Source organism: Rana temporaria, chromosome 4, assembly GCF_905171775.1.
Source record: "Rana temporaria chromosome 4, aRanTem1.1, whole genome shotgun sequence".
Taxonomy (NCBI): Eukaryota; Metazoa; Chordata; class Amphibia; order Anura; family Ranidae; genus Rana; species Rana temporaria.
Genome location: NC_053492.1, coordinates 430479620 through 430500498, shown reverse-complemented (window position 1 = coordinate 430500498; position 20879 = coordinate 430479620). Strand labels below are relative to the sequence as shown.

Here is a 20879-nt window from a genome sequence, read left to right as displayed (position 1 = left end):
CCAAAAGCGTAAATATATTTTATTGGGATTTTATGTGATAGACCAACACGAAGTGGCACATAATTGTGAAGTGGAAGGAAAATTATCAATTGTTTTACAAATAAATATGTGAAAAGTGTGGCGTGCATTTGTATTCAGCCCCCCTGAGTCAATACTCTGTAGAACCACCTTTCACTGCAATTACAGTCGCAAATCTTTATGGGGATTTTCTCTACCAACTTTGCACATCTAGAGAGGGACATTTTTGCCCATTCTTCTTTGTAAAATAGCTCAGATTGGATGGAGAGTGTCTGTGAACAGCAGTTTTCATGTCTTGCCACAGATTATTAATTGGATTTAGGTCTGGACTTTGACTGGGCCATTCTAACACATAAATATGATTTGATCTAAACCATTTCATTGTAGCTATGGCTCTATGTTTAGGGTTGTTGTCCTGCTGAAAGGTGAACCTCCGCCCAGTCTCAAGTCTCCTGTATTTGGCTCCATCTATCTTCCTATCAGCTTCCCTGTTCTCCACAACATGATGCTGCCACCACCATGTTTCATGGTGGGGATGGTGTGTTCAGTGTAATGTAAAATGTTAGTTTTCCGACCACACATAGCATTTTGCTTTTAGTCCAAAAAGTTAAATTTTGCTCTGATTTGACCAAACACCTTCTTCCACATGTTTGCTCTGTCCCCCACATGGCTTCTCGCAAACTGCAAACGGGACTTCTTACAGATTTCTTTTAACAATGGCTTTCTTCTTGCCACTTTTCCATAAAGGCCAGATTTGTGGAGTGCACAACTAATAGTTGTCCTGTGGACAGATTCTCCCACCTGAGCTGTGGATCTCTGCAGCTCCTCCAGAGTTATCATGGGGCCTTTTGGCTGCTTCTCTGATGAATGCTCTCCTTGCCCGGCCTGTCAGTTTAGGTGAACGGCCATGTCTTGGTAGGTTTGCAGTTGTATCATACTCTTTCCATTTTCAGATGCTGAATTGAACAGTGCTCCATGAGGTCTTCAAAGTTTGGGATATTTTTTCATAACCTAACCCTGTTTTAAACTTCTCCACAACTCTATTCCTGACCTGTCTGGTGCGTTCCTTGGCCTGCATTATGCGGTTTGTTCACCAAGGTTCTCCAACAAACCTCTGAGGGCTTTGCAGAACATACTCAGTTTAAATTACATACAGGTGGACTCTATTTACTAATTAGGTGACTTCTGAAGGCTATTGGTTCCATTAGATTTTAGTTAGGGGTATCAGAGTAAAGTGGGCTGAATACAAATGCATGCCCCACTTTTCAGAAAATTATTTGTAAAAATTTGGAAAACCATTTATTATTTTCCTTCCACTTACAATCATGTGCCACTTTGTGTTGGTCTATGACATAAAATTCCAATAAAATACAATTACATTTTTGAAAAGTGTGGCATGCATTTGTATTCAGTCCCCTTTACTCTGACACCCCTAACTAAAATCAAATGGAACCAATTGCCTTCAGAAGTCACCTAATTTCAGATTTTTATTTATGCACTATAATTTGAATGCACTATATTGAAGAAGAGCGCTGCACTTTTTTTGTGATTATCAATCCAGTATTACCTTCTACTTGCTGGCAATGCAACAAGTCTCTCACTGGCAAAGCTTCCATGTATGATAACTGGGGGATTCATTGCTGCTGTTGATCGGTCGTCTCCTTGTGATCACAATGCTTCACCTTTCTGGATCCTCAAAGAATCCTGCTGCTAGACAGCCAATGGGAAGTGTCCATGTCACCAAATCAGTGATGTGAACACTTGAAGAAGGACTCTCCTGCTCTACAGGGCAGAAGATGAAAGACTCAAGATACAGCGCATTATGTGACTTTAGATGTAGGCGAGTATTAGACACATGCATTCGTTTTTGTCCGAATGCATTTTCATTCGAATTTCGGGTATTTTCGTTATCGTTTTTAACAAATGAAAACTAATGCGCAGAATCTGAAATCCGAAAGATCTGACCTAAAAAAAATACTTTATTTTCGTTTTCGTTGCTACAGTTCGATATAGATAGGAGATTCGACATGATGCTGACAATAGCAAACTGTGTCTATCGAACCGGTGGTCGAATGTGCGTAACCTTAACTCTATTAGTCCAAGATTATTCTACATAGAAAGGAAAGATTTGACATTATAGAGACAGTGTTGGGGTAGACCATTCGACATGAACAATGAAGATTCGACAAAGCAGCGAAAACATACAAACGTCGAACATCTGTCATTGAAGGCTTATGGTGTCTGTCGAAAGTTCTACGAAGATTCGACAAGCAGCTAAACTGTACGACACATTTACGTACATTTCCGGTCAAATGCTCGGCCCATAGGCTATAGAAGAATTTGAATGTTGGTTGACTAGTAATAATAATTTTATAAATATAATTATTACTAGTGTCATACAACATTAGAATTCTACTATAGCTTGTAGGCGGAACATTCGACCGGAAATGTACGATTGTGGCGTTGTACAGTTTAGCTGCTCCGTCGAATCTTCTTAGAACATTCGACAGACACCATAAGCCTTCAATGACAGACACGACCTTAATTAATTTGGATTTTCAGACTAATGCATTTTTTAACGAAACAAAATAAATAAAAACGAATTTCGGGAGTAACTAAATAAAAAAAAATTCAGACGAAAACGAAATTCCGAAACAAAATATGTCTAGCGAGTATTATCAGCATTTATCATAGAATTAAATTTTTTTTTAACTAGCAATTTGTTGCAAGACGTGATTGATAGATAGCCAATCAGCTTCTAACTTCAGCTTGTTCAATTAAGCCTAAGTTCACACTGAGTGCAGGAATTAAAGCGTGCGAGTTCAGCTGAACTCGCACGCTTTCATTCCCGAATGTCATTCCCGATTTCAGCAGGGATTTTTAGAGACATCTGTGCGGTTGTCAATGGAAATCGCACCCTGAAATCACCAAAAGTAGTACAGAAACTACTTTTATAAATCGGTGCGGTGCCGCAATTGCGGCATCGCACCAATTAGGACGGTACCATTGCTGTCAATTTGACATGCGATTTGAAATCACGCCAATGTGAACCAGGGCTTAAGGATACGTTTTTTCATACAACCAGCTGGACAGTGAGGTAAGGGGTGTGAAGATAAATAGAAAGATTTTTTTTATTTCTGCATAAGAAGTACACTAATGGTATATTGGTACATAGGGGAGTTTAATGGAATAAGCTGAAGTTAGAAGCTGATTGGCTACCATGCACAGTTGCACCAGATTTTTGCACTCTCCAGTTTTATAAGGCCCCAGTTTTTCAGGTGGACCTGATCGGACCCTGTATTGTCCTTTATGGCGCCATCCGATCCAATCATGTCCACCAAACACAGACGGATGGTGGTCCTATTTTCCATGTGTCCGGTGGATTGCATGGCATCGGATGGAAACGGAGAGGCGACCCGTTTCCATCCATTTGCCCCATAGAGGAGAGTGTGACTGTGTCCGTGTCCACTCTGCATAACATGTCATCCACCTGCTCAGCAAGGATCAGCTGAGAGATCCCCCGCTGAGCAAGCAGATTCCGCTTTGCGGAGGCACCTATGTGAATAGGGGCCTTAGTAAACCAACCCCATGGTGTTCCGCTTCTCTTGGATAAATGAAAGACAAATCATAAAAGCATGGTAACGCGAAGAAGGATTTCTAATTAGGGAGTAGAATAAGTAGGGAATTAAATATTTTAGGTATATAGGGAAACTATTGTGATCCTGCAATTTTAGATTATCCCTTGCAAATAGGAAAGTACCTAAAAAAAATATGGATAACTATCCTTTTGCTTCTTTTCTAGGGTGAAAAGTTAGAGTAACATTTTAATACTTACTGAAGCAATTGGGGTTATTTACTAAAGGCAAATCCACTTGAAATTGCACTTGAGAGTGCAGTCGCTGTAGATCCGAGGGGGACATGCAAGAAAAATAAAAAACAGCATTTTAACTCGCACATGATTGGATAATAAAATCAGTAGAGCTTCCCCTCATTTCAGATCTACCCCCAGATTTACAAGTGCACTTGTAGTGAAAGTGGATTTGCCTTTCGTACATAATCCCCAATATCACTAAAAATTGAGGTGGCCTCAAATATTTATTCTGTTTAGTTTCTAAGCAATTAAGAGCTAAGAACTGAAAAAAAAAAAATCAATGCCTTTAGTCATAAAGTATCTAAGGAATTGCTATTAAACACATTAAGTATAAACACACAAGACAGATTGGGTGGCGGTGCTTATTCTTAAATACACTTTGCTCACAATAAATTTTATACAATGCACTTAAAGTATTTTGCAGCACTTGTGAAACTGCCTTTGTTACCGTGAGCTAATTAACATGATCTATACTCTGAATAAATTCATAGGTCATTAATGTAAATGTAAATTGTAAGGTCATGGAGAATTACATGCTTTGCGTTTAGAAAAATCAGGTTAGCAACTCAATGATAGTAAATTATGACATGCCTAAAGAATCAATTCAGCAGCCGGCCCAGGCTCTGCTGTTTGTAAAAGCAATATTCAGTGTCATGTATCCATTGTTAGTTTATTGTATGAGTATACTGCGGGAAAGTGAAAAAACGCACTTTCCCCACACTGCTGATTGGGGTGGAGGCTTCCCCACATACAACACCAGATCAGCTACTTTGACAGCTCCTCTGAGCCGGTCTTACTGTCTGTGTACAGAACGCCTCCAGGTAGCCATATTACATTGCGTTTTACAGAAAATTTCAGCGCTGCACATTTAAAAGGAAAGGTCATTTCTAATAACATGCAATTACAATATGACTTGAGTAGCAATTGAATACGCTATATTATTTTTTTTTATGTGCTAGTTTTTTTCCCAACAAAAGTTGAGTCACCCTTTAGGCTAGATTCACACTGCAGCACGCTCCGGCTCACAGCAGGAGTGCGGTGCGTCCCCATTCACAGTTTCAGGTCCAATTTCAGCCTGAATTTTTGTCTGAATTCGGACCTGGAACAGACCAAAAGACGCACAGGACTGCTGTGCAATTCGCACCAGAGCCGCTGTGGACATGTGTTAACTGGATCTATAGAGAGATGGTCACAATCTCCTGCTATGCGAATTGGATGCAGGGAAACACACATCCAATTTGCAATAGTATGAACCCAGCTTTAAAGTGGAGTTCCACCCATAAATGAAACTTCACCTGATTCGGGTTCTACCCCCTTTCAGTGTCACATTTGGCACCTTTCAGGGGGGAGGGGGGGGCAGATACCTGTCTAATCCAGGTATTTGCTCCCACTTCTGGCAAAAGATCGCAGCAGTTTCTGTGGCAATCTATGCCATGTCCTGTCCATCCTCCGTACACACACGTTCCAGAAGACAGCAGAGACCACTCATATCGGATTTTCCATCGGAAAAACCTTGGATGTTTTTTCCGACGGAATTTCGCTCAAGCTTGGCTTGCATACACACGGTCACACAAAAGTTCTCTGAACTTTCGACTGTCAAGAACGCGGTGACGTACAACACTACGACAAGCCGAGAAAATGAAGTTCAATGCTTCCAAGCATGAGTCGAATTGTTTCTGAGCATGCGTCAGAATTTTGCGAGTCGGAATTGCTACAGACGATCGGAATTTTCGACTGGAATTTTTTGCGTCTGAAAATTTGAGAAGCAGTTCAGACACACGGTCGGAATTTACGACCAAAAGCTCACATCAGACTTTTCTTGTCGGAAATTCCGGCTGTGTGTACGGGGCATAACAGTATGTTCCTTGTCAGCAAACCGGTTAGTTCCCTTTGCTGCTTCTTTCTCTCCCACTCTGAGCTCTGCTGTACAGGGACTTTAAAGTGCTGATGTCAAGTCAAATTTAAGTGCTTACACTGCTTGCATTAAAGAAAAATACATTGATGTATTAATGATTACAGAGCTGCTTTAAAGTGTGTCTCTTATAGTTGGATAGTGTTAAGATTTAATCTGGTCCAGGTTGGATTCAAGTTACAAGACCTTGCAAATGGCAGCAGACAGGATTATGGTGGGTTTTCCATTTTTCTCCAAAAGGCTAATTTTCTTTAGATGCACCCATAAAACTGAACAGCATGGCAGTCAGGTATGGCTGCCTAATCATAAAAAAATAGTATAAACAGAACTAATATATTGTTTGAGGTTGGGCATCAGAGGGATAAACCATACACTGAGTTCAGGGTCCAAACAACAAGATCTCCATACTGGACAACACACATCTGCCATCCTTTCTCATGTCATATCTCTCCTACAATAGCTAAAGAAGTTCCAATGTTATATGCAATCTCCATAAATTAGAAAATAATTGATCCATCATGGAGAATGAACTGCCCCTTTTAATGGCAATTACAATAGGGCAGAGCTGGGAACTCAGAGTTCTCTTTACAGAGGTTTCCAAGATATGCAAGAAGCAATGGTTGAGCAAATCCACCAACATCCACTCCACACTAAAATATAAATTTTTTGTTGTGTCGACCCCTTAATTTCATGGGAAAACTCCCTAAGAGGCAATTTTATATGTCATTTTACATCTTAAAAAGTGTTATAGCCAGATTCAGGTATAGTTACGCCAGCGTATCAGTAGATACGCCGTCGTAACTCTGAATCTGCGCCGCCCTACATTTAAGCGTATGCTCAAACTGAGATATGCTTAAATGTTGCTAAGATACGAGCGGCGCAAGTCTTCCTACACCGTCGTATCTTAGCTGTCTATTTACGCTGGCCGCTAGGGGTGTGTACGCTGATTTACGCCCAGAATATGTAAATCAGCGAGATGCGCCTATTCAAGAACGTATGCTCACCCGTCGCAGTAAAGATACGCCATTTACGTAAGGCGTTTTCAGGCGTAAAGATAAACCACCAAAAAGATGGCGCAGCCAATGTTAAGTATGGACGTCGGAACCGCCGTCGAATTTCACATCGTTTGCGTCGTTTGCGTAAGTCGATTCAGAATAGGGCTGGGCGTAGGTTACGTTCACGTCGAAAGCATTAACTATTTGCGACGTGATTTGGAGCATGCGCACTTGGATACGACCGCGGACGGTGCATGCGCCGTTCGTTCAAAACGTCATTTACGTGGGGTCATGCTTTATTTACATAAAACACGCCCACCTCTTCCCAATTTTAATTAGGCACGCTTACACCAGCACATTTACGCTACGCCGCCGTAACTTAGGACGCAAGTGCTTTGTGAATACAGCACTTGCCTCTCTAACTTGCGTCGGCGTAACGTAAATTACATACGCTACGCCCGCACATCTTTAAGCCGCCGTACGTGAATCTGGCCATTACAGTTTAGCCACCAGAATGAACTGCATGAACTAATGACTATCAGCCATTGCTAATGACAGAGAGCAGAAATATATATTTTGGCATTAGGAACCATGAAAGGTGATTTCTGACACTACTGTTGGGCTTAAAAATTATTGGCGCCAAGTGCTTTCAGTGAATGTTATATTGTAAACGCCTTTCACTGGGGCCAGCAGCAGTGTCAACCCAGCCTGTGTGAAAAGTGCAAAAGAAGCATTAATGTTTGACATGCCTACTTGAAATAAGTGAAATTAATGGAGCTCTATTCATGTAAGACAAGGCCAATGCACCCCTCTCTTGCCGCTTACAGACAGGAAGAAAGTCAATACTTTTTTATTACTTTCAGCTGACCTACATTTTGCTCTACAAGTGCCAAGCCCACTAATTGGTTTCAGTTGTAAGGAAAATTTGCCCCCGACCAAACCTTGGGGTGGATCAATCAATCTCTTTTAGGGTAGCTTAGTGGTCTCTTGGCAATTGGAATAAAATCTGTGTTAGGTCGGAAAAATGATTGTAGTAGGCAAATCCGTCACTCGGGGACATTAATATATCTAATGCGTTCCGTAAGAAAGAGTTAAAGTATGGGATGCTTTTTTCCCTTTCTGGCTAAACAGCTCAGCAGTTTTTTGCCAGTCTTGTCAAGTGAGTCAACGAGATTTCCATTTACAGCATTACAACACAGAGAGGAGAGTCGATAAGGTACAAGCTGGAGGTCAGTGGTCACGTCTTTTAAAAACCGGTGGACAAATCAAAGTGAAATGCCTTTACAGTTCTCTGAATGCCTTTTTACTCGTGGCAAGTCTGCTTTTTAATACTTGATTGAGATGAGCCTGTATATGTTGTGACACTGATATACCGTATACTGTAAGCTCAAAAAAATCTAAGTTACAAAGAAAAGAGGCTGCTAGTCATATTAGCCACAAATGATTTAATATTTCTGTCTAAAGTTTTTAAGAACCTTAAACAGAACTATGGCCTCTAATTTAAAAAATGGTGCTGCGGCACTTAAAGGAATATTAAAGATTTTTTTTTAAGCTAAAATAAAAAAATAAATTATACTTACCTGCTCTGTGCAATTATATTGTAGAGAATGGTCCATTACCTCCTCTTCTGGAGTCCCCTGCTAGTGCTGTCCGCTCCTTCTTGCCTTTGGGTGTCCCCATGGAAAGCTGCGTGCTAGGGGGGCCCCTGTGCGGGTGCTCTCCTAAGCTGGGCTGTATGCGTCCATTGACATTTGCTTGTCCTTGCCCTCTGCTCCCTCCTCACCAATGGCTCCCGCTCCTGCGTAGGTCTCCTGTGAGACCAGGAAGTGAAGGGAGAAGAGCTGCAGTTGGGCACAGAGCTGGATCGAGAGAGGGCTTAGGTAATTATAAGTGAGGGTGGGCGGACAGGTATTGATCCCGCCAGTGAAATCCATCTGATACAGTTTCCGGTAATAATGTGGCAACACTGCTGCACTGCTCCTAAATTCAGAGCAGAGATGCCACTCTCATGTAGGCTGTGCCTGCTTGCACTACACTGGGGTGAAAAGACTTTGCAAGGGCATGGCAACCAGCATTGTCACTTGATGATTCACAAGCCTGTAGCTTGTCAATCAGCACCTAGACACACAATTTTTTTGGATTGAAAGTGCTGCCTCTGTTGCTGAACTTCCCTTCTCCACTGTGAGCTGCAGTGTCTGGGAGGGAGTGCATGTGAGATACAAATAAAACACTCTTGTTTCCTCTAAAAATATCACTCTCCTCAGTTTCCGTTTGTAGGATAGCTCCACTGCCTTTCAAGATGCCCTGAAGCCATCTGTACAAGAGCACTTCCACCTGTAACTACATCCTGACATGTACACTCACTTATAGGCAGTTCAAAATTCCAGATTGCAACCCACTCCCCAGCTGCCCCTCTCTAAGGTGTTTGACAGGAAGCAGATTCCACAACAATGTTGGCAAAAGAACCATATACCAACTACATTCCAATCATTTAGTCCACATACACTGTATCATTGTTACAGTCTTTTAAGACTTGATGAATGGGAAAATGCTTGATATCACAGTGTGGCGCTTTAATTCCAAATGTACTGCCAGCCCAATATTTATTCCCTTGTATTATTACAAGCATGTAAAGAAATCAATAGGTTCCAGTGCCTCTTATCCACTTTTCTAGGCAGAGATATCATGTGACCACATGCCAAGTATTTGTATATGTAATTGGGCTATGCTGGTTTTCGGAATAGTGGATTCTTCGTCCAGGCTATGTATGACCTGTTACCTTTGTAGCATCCTCTAGCTAGTGTGCTAGATGTAAAAAGGTTTGTTAGTGTGGGTAAACTTGTCTGGCTGATAGCCAGGCCTGGGTTGAATCTGGGTCAGTGTTGAGTGACTCAGGGAGGCTAGATGACTCAGCAGGCAGCATCTCTGGCGCCTCCCCCTGTTTTTGGAACCTTGGAGAAGCTTCCAGATGTAATAGGCGGAGACTAGGAGAAGCTTCTTGGCAGATTTATGAGGGCGCTGCCAATCCCCAGCAAATGGGCTGGCAGGGGGCAGAAACCTCATAAATAGGCATGAGTCATGCCAGCAGGGTCAGTCAGGTGGAAGATGGAGTGCTAAGGAAGCTGTCGTGGCCCTTGAGGGTGCCCCCTAGTCTACGGGGGTGACCTCAGGGCTGGGGGTCGGGTGCTGAAAGGATACCCACACAACACATGGAGGAATCCTTTCCTGGAGGCACAGGAGCAAGTAGAAGATAGCGGGAGAAGGTCAGCACGTCTGGGAGATTTCCTGAGAAGTCAGCCAGGTTATGGGTGGTGAGTGTACAGTCTGAGAGGACTGTGGAGAGAATGTCAGTCTTGGAGGACTATGGAGGAGAAAGTTAGCCAGGAGGGCTAAAGAAAGGGACAGCTGCAGCCAGATGGGTTGGCTGTGCCTGAAGAGGTGGTGCTGGAATCAGTAGCCACAGGGATGTAAGCTGGACACTGAATTTTGCTACACGCTTAGAGGGGCCTTGGGTTCCTGCCTATAATAGGCTGTTGCTCAAAAAATCTGTATCAGAATATTTTTATAATGCTCTGTACACACGAGCGGAATTTCCATCGGAAAAAATGGATGGATGGTTTTTCCGACTGAATTCCGCTCAAGCTTGGCTTGCATACACACAGTCACACAAAAATTCTCTGAACTTTTGAGTGTTCAGAACGCAGTGACGTACAACAGTACGACGAGGCTAGAAAAAGAAGTTCAATGCTTCTGAGCATGCGTCGAATTGTTTCCGAGCATGCATGTTTTTTTCCCGTCGGAATTCCATTCAGACAAACGGATTTTCCGATAGGAATTTTTTTCTGTCTGAGAAATTGAGAACCTGCTCTCAAACTTTTGCTGGCGGAAATTCCACCAGCAAAAGTCTGATGGAGCATACACACCGTCTGAACTTTTGAGGAAAACCCCACATCAGACTTTTGCTGGTGGAAATTCCGCTTGTGTGTACAGGGCATTAGTGTTCCAGCGGAGTTCTACAAGCAGGTGTGCTGGAGGAAGCAGAGGAGTGTATATAGACTGTGTATAGGAAAAGTTGTGCCTGGTATTGTTTTGAAGTCAAGTGGGCATCCCATAATTCCCAATCCAAGTTCTAATCCCTCAATAAAACACAAAAACAATGCACTGGACTGTTCTCTAACTTGGAGTGACTGTGAAGATTCGGTGTGCAGGGTGGGGGATCCTTTTTTACTTGTGGCTCCCTAGGGGGTGTGCTACACCTTCGATAATTTTATTTTTTTGCAGTTTATTTAGTTTCTTTCAATGTATTTTTTATCACTTTTCTTAATGTTGAAAAAAAAAAACACAGTCTTTGATTGGCTAATTATTTTTTATGAGTTTCATAGATATGATTCTAACTTTTTTTTTTATATTACATTTAACTCGGGGGAAAATACATTTCTTAATTCTTAACACTTACTTCCTTTTGCCAAATAACTCTAAGAAGCTGCCACCAACTTTGATGCTAAATCTTCGCTTGGAGTGTGTATTTGGCCTTCTCATCAACATATGCTCTGACACATAATTACCAGCTGTTTTATGCTATAAATTGTAGGCAGAATCATTCTCCAGGGTGGCCGTAATGTGAGGACTAGAGTTAGAGCATGCCATAAGGGCCTCGGTTGCCGTGGCAACGGGGGCAGTTGTACAACCAAGACCCAGAATAACTAAAAATATTGAGATTCCCTCTTAACGCTGAGAAGATGAGGTCAATGCTGACGCCTCACTGCTTGCATTTATCATTTGTGAACCAAGGGCACTGCAGTAGATGGAGTTCACTTATAGTTTTACAACTTTAAACGTCCCTCCAGATGTACGCTATATGCTAAAAAAAGAAATGAAAAAGATCATCAGTTTGCCAACACTGTACATAAAATTTGTACTGCCACTGAGACGTGATTTTACCTTTTTTTCCCCCTAACTTTGTTATCTAGACCATGCTTCGAATTTATCCTTGTTATTGCCGATCAGTCCTATTTGCTTTATTTTCCTAGAATCGGTCAATTGCGCCATTAGCTTTGTTAAATCGCATACATTTAATTAAGCTGTATAAATTAACATTTTTCTTCAAGCACAGATTTCTTCCATTTCCCATTTTGGGTGATTGCTTCTCCTCCTACATGTGTGGCTGGGGAATCTTGACAAATTTTTAAAGTTTAAATGCTTTTTAGAAGTCATCAGTTCATATTCTTTAGGGGGTCCTGAAATCGCTTTTTATATTCTGCAAATGTCAGTTTCTGGGAATCTTGATCAAAAGTCACAGAGGAAATTCGTCTGGCTTTGCCGGCAAGAAAGGAACAATTTGACAGTTATTATAAATATATTAACTTATATCTGTAGAGTGTGTGTGTGTCTGTATTATGTTTGATTGTATTATGTCTACTTGCACAATTTATTCATTTAGATTTAAAGAAGAACTATAATAATTTTAATGATTATTTTATAAATAAATATATAGATATATTTACAGTGCCTTGAAAAAGTATTCATACCCCTTGAAATTGTCCAGATTTTGTCATGTTACAACCAAAAACATAAATGTATTTTATTGGGATTTTATGTGATAGACCAACACAAAATGGCACATAATTATGAAGTGGAAGGAAAATGATAAATGGTTTTCAATTTCTTTTTTTACAAAACAAATATGTGAAAAGTGTGTCGTGCATTTATATTCAGCCACCTTAACCTCCCTGGCGGTGTTCCCGAGACTGACTCGGGGTTAGATTTTCCTGCTACGATCGGTAACCCCGAGTCAGTCTCGGCTCGCCTCGCTGAATCCACAGGCACTTTTTACTTACCTTGTCCCTGGATCCAGCGATGCCACCGCGCTGTGTGAGCGGGCGGGACCTCGCTCGATTCACATAGTGCCTCCGTGTGACGCCGATCTCCGTTCCCTGCGACGTTACGACGCACGGGGACGGAGAATGGCGCCAAATTCAAAAACGTAAATAAACACCTTACATACAGTATACTGTAATCTTATAGATTACAGTACTGTATGTAAAAAAAACACACCCCCCCTGTCCCTAGTGGTCTGCCCAGTGTCATGCATGTCATTTTATATAATAAAAACCTTTTTTTCTCCCTGCAAACTGTAGATTGTCCATAGCAACCAAAAGTGTCCCTTTATGTCAAAAATGGTTTTGGATCAGCTAAAAAACAGCGATAATAAATTATAATCACTTGCAGAATTGTGCGATAGCGATTTGTGGGGAAATTCGTCATAAAAAAAAAAAAATAATGACAGCAACAATTCTGCAACTGAGCAAATTTCAGTGATTTTAATTTGATTACATTATTGAATAATTTTTATTATAATTATATTATTATTTGTTATAATTATTTATAATTATTTATTATATTATAATTTATAATTTTGTTTTTAAAAAAATGTCATACCCGGGATGCCTATTAGAATCTTGTTTGGTCAGATTTAAGTGAGTTATTTCTAAAAATTACAGACCTACAATATAAAACGCCAAATTTCCTTGCAAATAATGGTACCGCTTTCAGCATGTTTTTTCTGAAAGAATCATACCGCCAGGGAGGTTAAGGGCCCTTTCACACGGGCGGACCGTATGTCCGCTTTTTCATCCATCCGTTTATGGATAAAAAAGTGACATACATTGATCCTTATGAGATTGCGGGTGTCAGCGGATGCGGACCCAATCTCATTCGGGTCCGCAATCCTCCGATTCTGCAGATGGAGGAAAACCCTATTTTTCCATCCATCTGCGGATTGGGTGAACACGGAAAGACGGTCCATGTTCATCCGAACCCCCCATAGAGGAGAGCGGAGGTCTGACAGGGCGGTCCCTACACAGTGTGCGGGGACCGCCCTGTCATCCGCCGGCTCATCGGGGATCAACGGAGCGATCCCCGCTGAGCAAGCGGAGGTTCACGGGGCAGATCATCACGGATCTATCCCGTGTGAAAGAGGCCTTACTCTGACACCCCTAACTAAAATCTAGTGGAACCAATAGTCTTCAGAAGTCACCTAATTAGTAAATAGAGTCCACCTGTGTGTAATTTAATCTCAGTATAAATACAGCTGTTCCATGAAGCCCTCAGAGGTTTGTTAGATAACCTTAGTGAACAAACAGCATCATAAAGGCCAAGGAACAGGTTGTGGAGAAGTTTAAAGCAGGGTTAGGTTGTAAAAAAATATCCCATGCTTTGAACATCTCACGGAGCACTGTTCAATTCATCATCTGAAAATGGAAAGAGTATTTCCACTGCAGACCTACCAAGACATGGCCGTCCACCTAAACTGACAGGCTGGGTAAGGAGAGCATTAATCAGAGAAGCAACAAAGAGGTAACTCTGGAGGAGCTGCAGCGATCCACAGTTCAGGTGGGAGAATCTGTCCACAGGACAACTATTAGTTGTGCACTCCACAAATCTGGCCTTTATGGAAGAGTGGCAAGAAGAAAGCCATTGTTAAAAGAAAGTTTATAAGAAGTCCCGTTTGCAGTTTGCAAGAAGCCATGTGGGATACATGGCAAACATGTGGAAGAAGGTGCTCTGGTCAGATGAGACCAAAACGATTTTTTTTGGCCTAAAAGCAAAACGCTATTTGTGTGATGGAAAACTAACACTGTACATTACCCTGAACACACCATCCCCACCGTGAAACATGGTGGTGGCAGCATCATGTTGTGGGAATGCTTTTCTTCAGTGGGGACACTGAAGCTGGTCAGAGTAGATTTGAAGATGGATAGAGCCAAATACAGGGCAATCTTAGAAGAAAACATGTTATGCCCTGTACACACGATCAGTCTTTCCGATCGGAAAGAAAACCGTGTTTTTTTTTTTCAGCAGGAAAACGGCTCAAAATTGTCTTGCATACACACGGTCACTTACATTTTGGCTGAAATTCCGAACGTCAAGAATGCGGTGACGTACGACGAACCGAGATCAATGAAGTTCAATAGGCAGTTTGGCTCTTCTGCTTGATTCTAAGCATGCACTTTTTTTGCGCGTCGTAATATACAGACGACAGCGATTCGCGTTAGAAATTTTTCCTGTCACAAAAATTGAGATCCTGCTCTCAATCTTTTCTTGGCAGGAAAACTGTCAGAAAAAGTGTGATGGAGCATACACACGTTTGGTTTTCCTGACAAAAACCTCACATGGTCGTATGGAAGTGGCATAAGAGTCTGCAAAAGACTTGAGACTGGGGTGGAGGTTCACCTTCCAGCAGGACAACGACCCTAAACATACAGCCAGAGCTACAATGGAATGGTTTAGATCAAAACATCTTCATGTGTTAGAATGGCCCAGTCAAAGTCTAGACCTAATCCAATTGAGAATCTGTGGCAATACTGGATTTCAGTTCACAGAGGTTCTCCATCCAATCTGACAGAGCTTGAGCTATTTTGCAAAGAATGGGCAAAAATGTCACTCTCTAGATGTGCAAAGCTGGTAGAAACATCCCCAAAAAGACTTGCGGCTGTAATTGCAGTGAAAGGTGATTCTACAGAGTATTGACTGAATGAATACAAATGCACGCCACACTTTTGACATAATTACTGTATATGTAAAAAAAATGAAAACCATTCATCATTTTCCTTCCACTCCACAATTATGTACCACTTTTTACTGGTCTATCCCATAAAATCTCAATAAAATACATTTGTTTTTGGTTGTAATATGACTAAAGGTGGAAAATTTCAAGGGGTATGAATACTTTTTCAAGGCACTGTATTTACTGTATATTGTAGATAATGTGACAGTCTCGCACTGTGTAAAGATGCAGTTTTTGCCCTTTTTTCAGCAATAAAAATGGTCCCCCAACCAGTATCAAACTGACTGGGGACGGGGAAAATTCACGGAAGCTTGTACCTTCTAATATTGGCAGATGGTGTGTTGGTCTCATATATTGGTGTTTAATGGTAGAAAGACCACTTATATTAATGGTCAGTGTGAAAAGGACAATCTTAAAGTGTCAAGCCTCGCACACACGACCTGTTTTCCAGGCAGGAAAACTGGCAGGAGAGCATTTGGCTGGGAATCCCGGCTGTGTGTATGCTCCCTAGCAGTTTTCCTATCAGGAAAACAGCCGAGAATCCTGACGGGAAAATAGAGAACCCTGCTCTCTATTTTCTCGTCGGGTTTCCCGGCACAGTGTTTCCTGCTGAGAAAACCGCAGTAATCAGTGCATTTTTATAGCACTTTTCGCTGTGAAAATGATAATGGTCCCAAAAATGTGTCAAAAGTGTCCGATGTGTCCGCCATAATGTCGCAGTCACCAAAAAAAAACGCTGATCGCCGATGTTACTAGTAAAAAAAAATATTACTAAAAATGCCATAAAATCGTCCCCTATTTTGTAAACGGTATAACTTTTGCGCAAACCAATCAATAAACGCGTATTGCGTTTTTTTTTTTACCAAAAATATGTAGAAGAATACGTATCGGCCTAAACTGAGGAAAAAAATGTTTTTTATATATATTTTTTGGGGATATGTATTATAGCAAAAAGTAAAAAATATTGTTTTTTTTTAAAAAATTGTAGCTTTATTTTTGTTTATAGCGCAAAAAATAAAAACCGCAGAGGTGATCAAATACCACCAAAAGAAAGCTCTCTTTGTGGGAAAAAAAGGACGCCAATTTTGTTTGGGAGCCACGTCACACGACCGCGCAATTGTCAGTTAAATTGACGCAGTGCCAAATTGCAAAAACTGGCCAGGTCCTTTAACTGTATAATGGTCCGGGTCTTAAGTTGTTAAGAAATCGTGTTCAAGATGTACTCACAGTTAGTATTGGCAGAACATGGAGCGTGGTTGAATTCTCACTCTAATTAGCCGTAGTTCTCTGTAGGCAAAAAGATCACAAATGTGAGCTGAATCAGCCCCTGCAAACTATACACTAGTAAATGCACATTCCTCTCTGTAGATGAGGGTGCGCTTACTATACAAATGTGTCGAAGCCAGGGGAATCACACTGCTCAATATTTCATGCAGGCAGCTGTTTAAGCAGCATGGTAAAATAAATAATCCAGCTTTTTAGCATATCGTAAGCTGTATATAAAGTAACCTTTCTAAGTGTGTGAAGTGCGCAGACTGCGCAGAAGCCAATGACCATAGCAACACGTCTGTTTCATGCAGTCCAGCCACAACATGTTCCATTTACAAGGTGAGCTAGGAGTCATATTACATAATCCGCCACAATTTATGAGAATAAGAAATATCACTTTATGTTTCTGGGCATTAATTAGTGGAAATTACTGGAAACAATCAGGAAATTGATGTCAATTGCTCCTGTTGCCAGAGAAACTGGACAGTTTAGGACCTCCGTTATGGTAATCATCATAATTATCATTCATTACCAGTTGGTTTGGTTGCGTGGCTTAACTCTGACATGACCAGACTGTTTTTGCAAAAAGAAAATATTTTTCCTAAGGTCTCGTGCACGTGGGTGCACTCGGGTGAACGTCGCAGGATTTAGTTGATTTTTTTGCCTGGAAGTCACAGGTGTTGGTGTGCAGCCACATTGTCTGTCAGCCTTTCATTGATTTGTACAGGATGCTGGCCAGGGCTGTACACCAGCATCTCTAACTCCATGGTGCAGAAATATGCTGTATTCTTGCGCAGTGTACCCTTGTGCGTAACCCCTTAAAAGAGTAGGGGTTGTAAAGGTTTGTTTTTTATTTTCTAAATAGGTTCAAAGCTAGTGCATTGTTGGTTCACTTACCTTTTCCTTCGATTTCCCTTCTAAGGCCTTGTACACACGAGAGGATTTTGTACTAACCATCAGATCAAAATCCGCGCGGAATTCCCTCCGCGGTGACGTGTCGCGCCGTCGCCGCGATGATGACGCGGCGACGTGCGCGACGCTGAAATATAAGGACTTCCACGCATGCGTCGAATCATTACGACACATGCGAGGGAGGGAATCGGACGGATTGATCCGGTGAGTCTGTACAGACCACCGGATCAATCTGCTGGACTGGATTCCAGCGGATAGATTTCTTAGCATGCTAAGAAATTTTTATCTGCTGGAAATCCATCGGCCCGAAAAATATCCACTGGGTCGTACACACCAGCGGATCTATCCGCTGAAACTGATTAGCGGATAAATTCCAGCGGATAGATCCTCTCGTGTGTACGGGGCCTAAATGTTTTTTTTCTTTGTCTGAATTTCTCACTTCCTGTTCCTCCTCAGTAAGCTTTTTCCCCATCATCCGAGCCGTTCTGGCTGGGGGTTAGTCAGTGTGCTCACCCCCTCCCTTCGGGACTCCATCCCTGCGGGGAGATGCTGTTCAAGAGCGTTAAGGAGCATCTCCCCGCAGGGATGTAGTCCCAAGGGAGGGGGCAAGCACACTGACTAACCCCCAGCATAGGCTCGTGCACAGGGTATATCAGGTGTGCCTGGGCACACCCTAATCACCCTGTGCAGGGCAGATTCCCTTAGCTGCTTGGCTACAGAGAAAGGGACTGGGGAATCTCTGTCCTCCGTCCCTTTCTTTGTCTCAAAATGAGACATCAGGGGCCCGTTTAAATACGGTAGTTGTAAACCCTTACATATACCCGGTGAAGTGACCAGCCTCAGGTGATACACATATACAAAAAAATCTTTATATATAAGTTGTACCTGCTTATCTGCAATCTTCTCTCCTCTACATCTGTTCAAAGTCTAGAATGTCTAATCTTGTCTGAGGGTTCAGAAAAAAGGGGGCGGAGAGCTGAAATTACACTCTGTGGTGCTCATTGAGGAGAACTCTGAGAGCTGATTGGAGGAAAGGGATACCCCCTTCACACAGGAACAGAGCTGAGACTGTCAGTCAGCTGGCGATCCCTCCCCTGTCACCTTTGTTCTCTTGGTGTCAAGAAAACTTGTCAGAAGTGATTCATGCTGATAGCAGAGGAATGAAGCAGCAGACAGAAATGACACTTAGTGCTCCTAAGTTAGACTCTAAGGCCCGGATTCAGAAAGCAGTTACGACGGCATATCTCTAGATACGCCGTCGTAACTCTGAGTGCGAGCCGTCGCATCTCGGCGTCTGATTCATAGAATCAGATACGCCTCAATGTTGCCTAGATACGAGCGGCGCAAGTCTCCTACGCCGTTGTATCCTAGGGTGCAATATTTACGCTGACCGCTAGGGGCGCTTCCCTAGACTTCCGCGTCGAATATGCAAATTCGATAGAATGTCATTCCATAGCTGGTTCTTAGTGACATATCTTGGAGCTAGTGGTAGTGGCAGCTGTGCTGCCCCCATTGAGGTTCCTCACACATTGTCCAGTAACATGTAGTGAGGACCCGGTGTTCTGTAGATTACTGCAGATTGTCGGATAATGTCTCCAACGATCTGCGCTTGCCAAGTAGTGGCGTCAGATGGAGTGACGTTACCTATTGCCCATGCACAGATCGTCTGAGGCATTATCCAACGATCTGCAATATTCGACAGAACACTGGATCACATGGCTACACAGAATTATAGATCTATTTATAAGAAATATCACCCATTCATCCTTAGGCCTAGTACACACGAGAGGATTTATCCGCGGATACGGTCCAGCGGACCGTTTCCGCGGATAAATCCTCTCGAGGATTTCAGCGGATTTGGATCCGATGGAGTGTACTCACCATAGGATCGAAATCCGCGCCGAAATCCCCTCGCGACGATGTGTCGCGCGACGCTGTCATATAAGGAATTCCACGCATGCGTCGAATCATTACGACGCATGCAGGGGATCCCTTCGGACGGATTGATCCGGTGAGTCTGTACAGACCATCGGATCAATCCGTTGGGATCGATTCAAGCGGATAGATTTGTAGACATGTCTACAAATTTTTATCTGCTGGAATCGTGAAATTCCCGCGGATAAATATCCGCAGGAATGTACACACCATAGAATCTATCCGCTGAAACCGATCCGCTGAGATTTTTCAGCGGATGGATTCTATGGTGTGTACGGGGCCTTAGTCTCATCTTTTCAAGGGTCTGAATATCAGGACTGTCTTTTTTTTAAAATTTTCAAAAACACATGAAATATGATGTTAACCTAAGAAGAAAAATAAATACGCAACAACTAATGCCTTGTTCTGTTTTCCTTTAGGACTTCCAAGCCACCTTCACGTCTGTCCCACTTTTTGATAAATATGGACGCATGTATTCCAAGGCGGGGCAAGCGGTCTAACTTCTCTTCTACACAAGAAGCCAGGAGGAATGGGTTATATACCGTTCAGTCTTTTACCATGAATGTATTATAAAGATACAAACATTTAAGTATTTTGTGTGTGTGGAAAACAGATTTTCTTTTCCTGCAACCCCCAATACCACCATCTGATACTATGATCTAATGTGTATAAAGGAAGGCTGCAGTGAGGACGTATGGTGGAGTATTAAAATACTAGTTCCCTGGCTGTCATGCTGATCCAGAAGCGTTCCTTTCTAACTCAGTGACTTCAGAGCAACTAGAACCAGCAATTTTCAGATATCGATATCTCCGTAGTTTTGTCAAAGATTTTTTTTTAGATAGCAATCTGAACAAAAATCATCAATAAATATATTTCATGGATTATGTGTACTTTTTCTGCAAGGCCTGCACTGAAGAATAAATACTAGCTCTTCCAGTAGGTTTCCTTACAATTATCTGCTGCCGGAAAAGATGTTATGGTCAGTGTCCTCTACGTGAAACCAATGCCTTAATAGGGATGTGCTGTACTAAGGGTCCTTTCACACGGGCGGTCCACTGAGCAGGCGGATGACAGGTCCGTCTCCGCCTACTGTGCTGAGACGGACCTGTCGGAGTCCCAATCTCCTATGGGGATCTATGGGGAGATTGGATAAAAACATTTTTATCCGATCCACCAGACGGATGGAAAATAGGGTCTCCATCAGTCTGGATTTGGCAGACAGGATCGGATTGGATAGCAGCAGGTGTCGCTGTCATCCGCTGCCCCGTAGGGGTGAATGGAGTGTCCAATCAGGACACTCCATTCACCCCTACGGGGTGAATGGAGTACAAGTATGGTGAACTTGTACCATAGGAAACCATGTTAAATGGACTGTAGTGCATTTCTGAAAATGGCATAGAT

At 42.2% G+C, this 20879-nt stretch overlaps 1 protein-coding gene across 1 annotated transcript in view; it reads left to right on the top strand.

The window, feature by feature from the left end:
- Nucleotides 1–20360, top strand: part of SPATA17 (spermatogenesis associated 17) — a 224542-nt gene extending 204182 nt beyond the window's left edge. The window contains exon 10 of the mRNA XM_040351438.1: nt 19898–20360. Coding sequence (XP_040207372.1) covers nt 19898–19978 — 81 coding nt within the window. The 3' untranslated portion in view covers nt 19979–20360. The remainder of the gene's footprint in view (nt 1–19897) is intronic.
- Nucleotides 20361–20879: the final 519 nt, after the last annotated feature.